Source organism: Diadema setosum, chromosome 2 (assembly GCF_964275005.1).
Source record: "Diadema setosum chromosome 2, eeDiaSeto1, whole genome shotgun sequence".
Taxonomy (NCBI): domain Eukaryota; kingdom Metazoa; phylum Echinodermata; class Echinoidea; order Diadematoida; family Diadematidae; genus Diadema; species Diadema setosum.
The window spans coordinates 33,223,205-33,224,414 of record NC_092686.1 but is presented as its reverse complement, the minus strand read 5'-3'; the positions used below and the strand labels follow the sequence as shown (position 1 = coordinate 33,224,414).

Here is a 1,210-nt window from a genome sequence, read left to right as displayed (position 1 = left end):
TCACCACAGTTTAAAAGTTTAAAGCGTCGTATTATTAAATTTCTTAAGCGATTATAACGGCTCTGCACGCATCCATCTCTGCGACACCTTCTCAAACTGGTTTCACGGAGTACTGCATCGTTCAACTTCTTCCATCTCCCGAGGAAAGAGATAAAACTTCGTTTGATACAAGATATCTTTAGTCAAATTCAACGAGAATGGTGGACTCATTTTGCATGTCCGAATTTCTTGCGTCACGATAAATTTCACTTTTTAAGAGACTGTCGTAATTGCAACCACACTGCCTTCAAGCCACTGCTCCTAGCTGGCTGCGGAGAGGACAGCAACTCGAGAGGGTACTCGCTGCAGGGCAGCATCAGGCTCAAACACTTGTCGAAGACCCGGTTGACTCGCCATTCGTCCGCTGCTGAGCATTCCGTCGTGAAAGTGTTCCACTGACAGAACATGAGTTCGGCTTCGGGCCGTGGGACCGTCTGCTCGGTTAGGTCGGTTTTGTTGGCGACTACAACGATCGGGACGTCGTGGCCCCTCACCTCCGTGATCTCGGCACATGTTCTCAAGGCTTCCAGGTACGACTGTCTGTTGTCGCTCGCGTAAACGACAACGAAGATATCACCGCTGTTCAACGCCAGTCGTCGCAGAGCTGGAAAGACGTAGCTGCCCGCCGTGTCTAGGATGTCCAGTCTGACACTCATTCCCTTGTATTCGACATCACAGTCGTACATGTCTTCGACCGTCGGCAGGTAATGTGTAGGGAACGACTTCTTGGTGAAATGGCGGATGATAGCTGACTTCCCAACTTGGGCGGCGCCGAAGAAGACGACCCGTTTGGTGACAGAGTTACTTCGAGAGAGTTTACCAATCATGTTTGCTGATGCCTCGCTATTCTATAGGCGAATCTTCTCGGTGTGAACGAGAATGTGAGTTGTATCGGGAGATGGACACCTCTATTTATATGCTGTCGAGCTCAGTTTCTCCTTTCCATATGAAAAGCAAATGGTAGGCGAATTGCACACTGTTCTATGTCGCACTGACGACTAGGTGAGCTTTAAGGGTTTCACTCGGATTGCCGCCCAATCAGAGACTCTCGGTCGTTATTATCCAATTACCGTGAAGTTTGGAACCAATCAACATCCAGAACCGCAGGAGACGTGAAGCATGTGGTGAAGTACGTAACAAACCAATGCAGTACATCATATTTGCTCAGCGA

The 1,210-nt window shown here is 48.8% G+C and overlaps 1 protein-coding gene across 1 annotated transcript; it reads right to left on the bottom strand.

The window, feature by feature from the left end:
* Window positions 1–245: 245 nt before the first annotated feature.
* Window positions 246–866, bottom strand: LOC140244255 (GTP-binding protein Di-Ras1-like). Its single transcript, XM_072323897.1, has one exon. The coding sequence runs from the start codon at window positions 864–866 to the stop codon at window positions 246–248; it is 621 nt and encodes a 206-aa protein (XP_072179998.1).
* Between the last annotated feature and the right edge of the window lie 344 nt (window positions 867–1,210).

What these genes read in the sequence shown, in the direction of transcription:
- LOC140244255 (XM_072323897.1), bottom strand. Translation starts at nt 866, where the DNA reads ATGATTGGTAAACTCTCTCGAAGTAACTCTGTCACCAAACGGGTCGTC.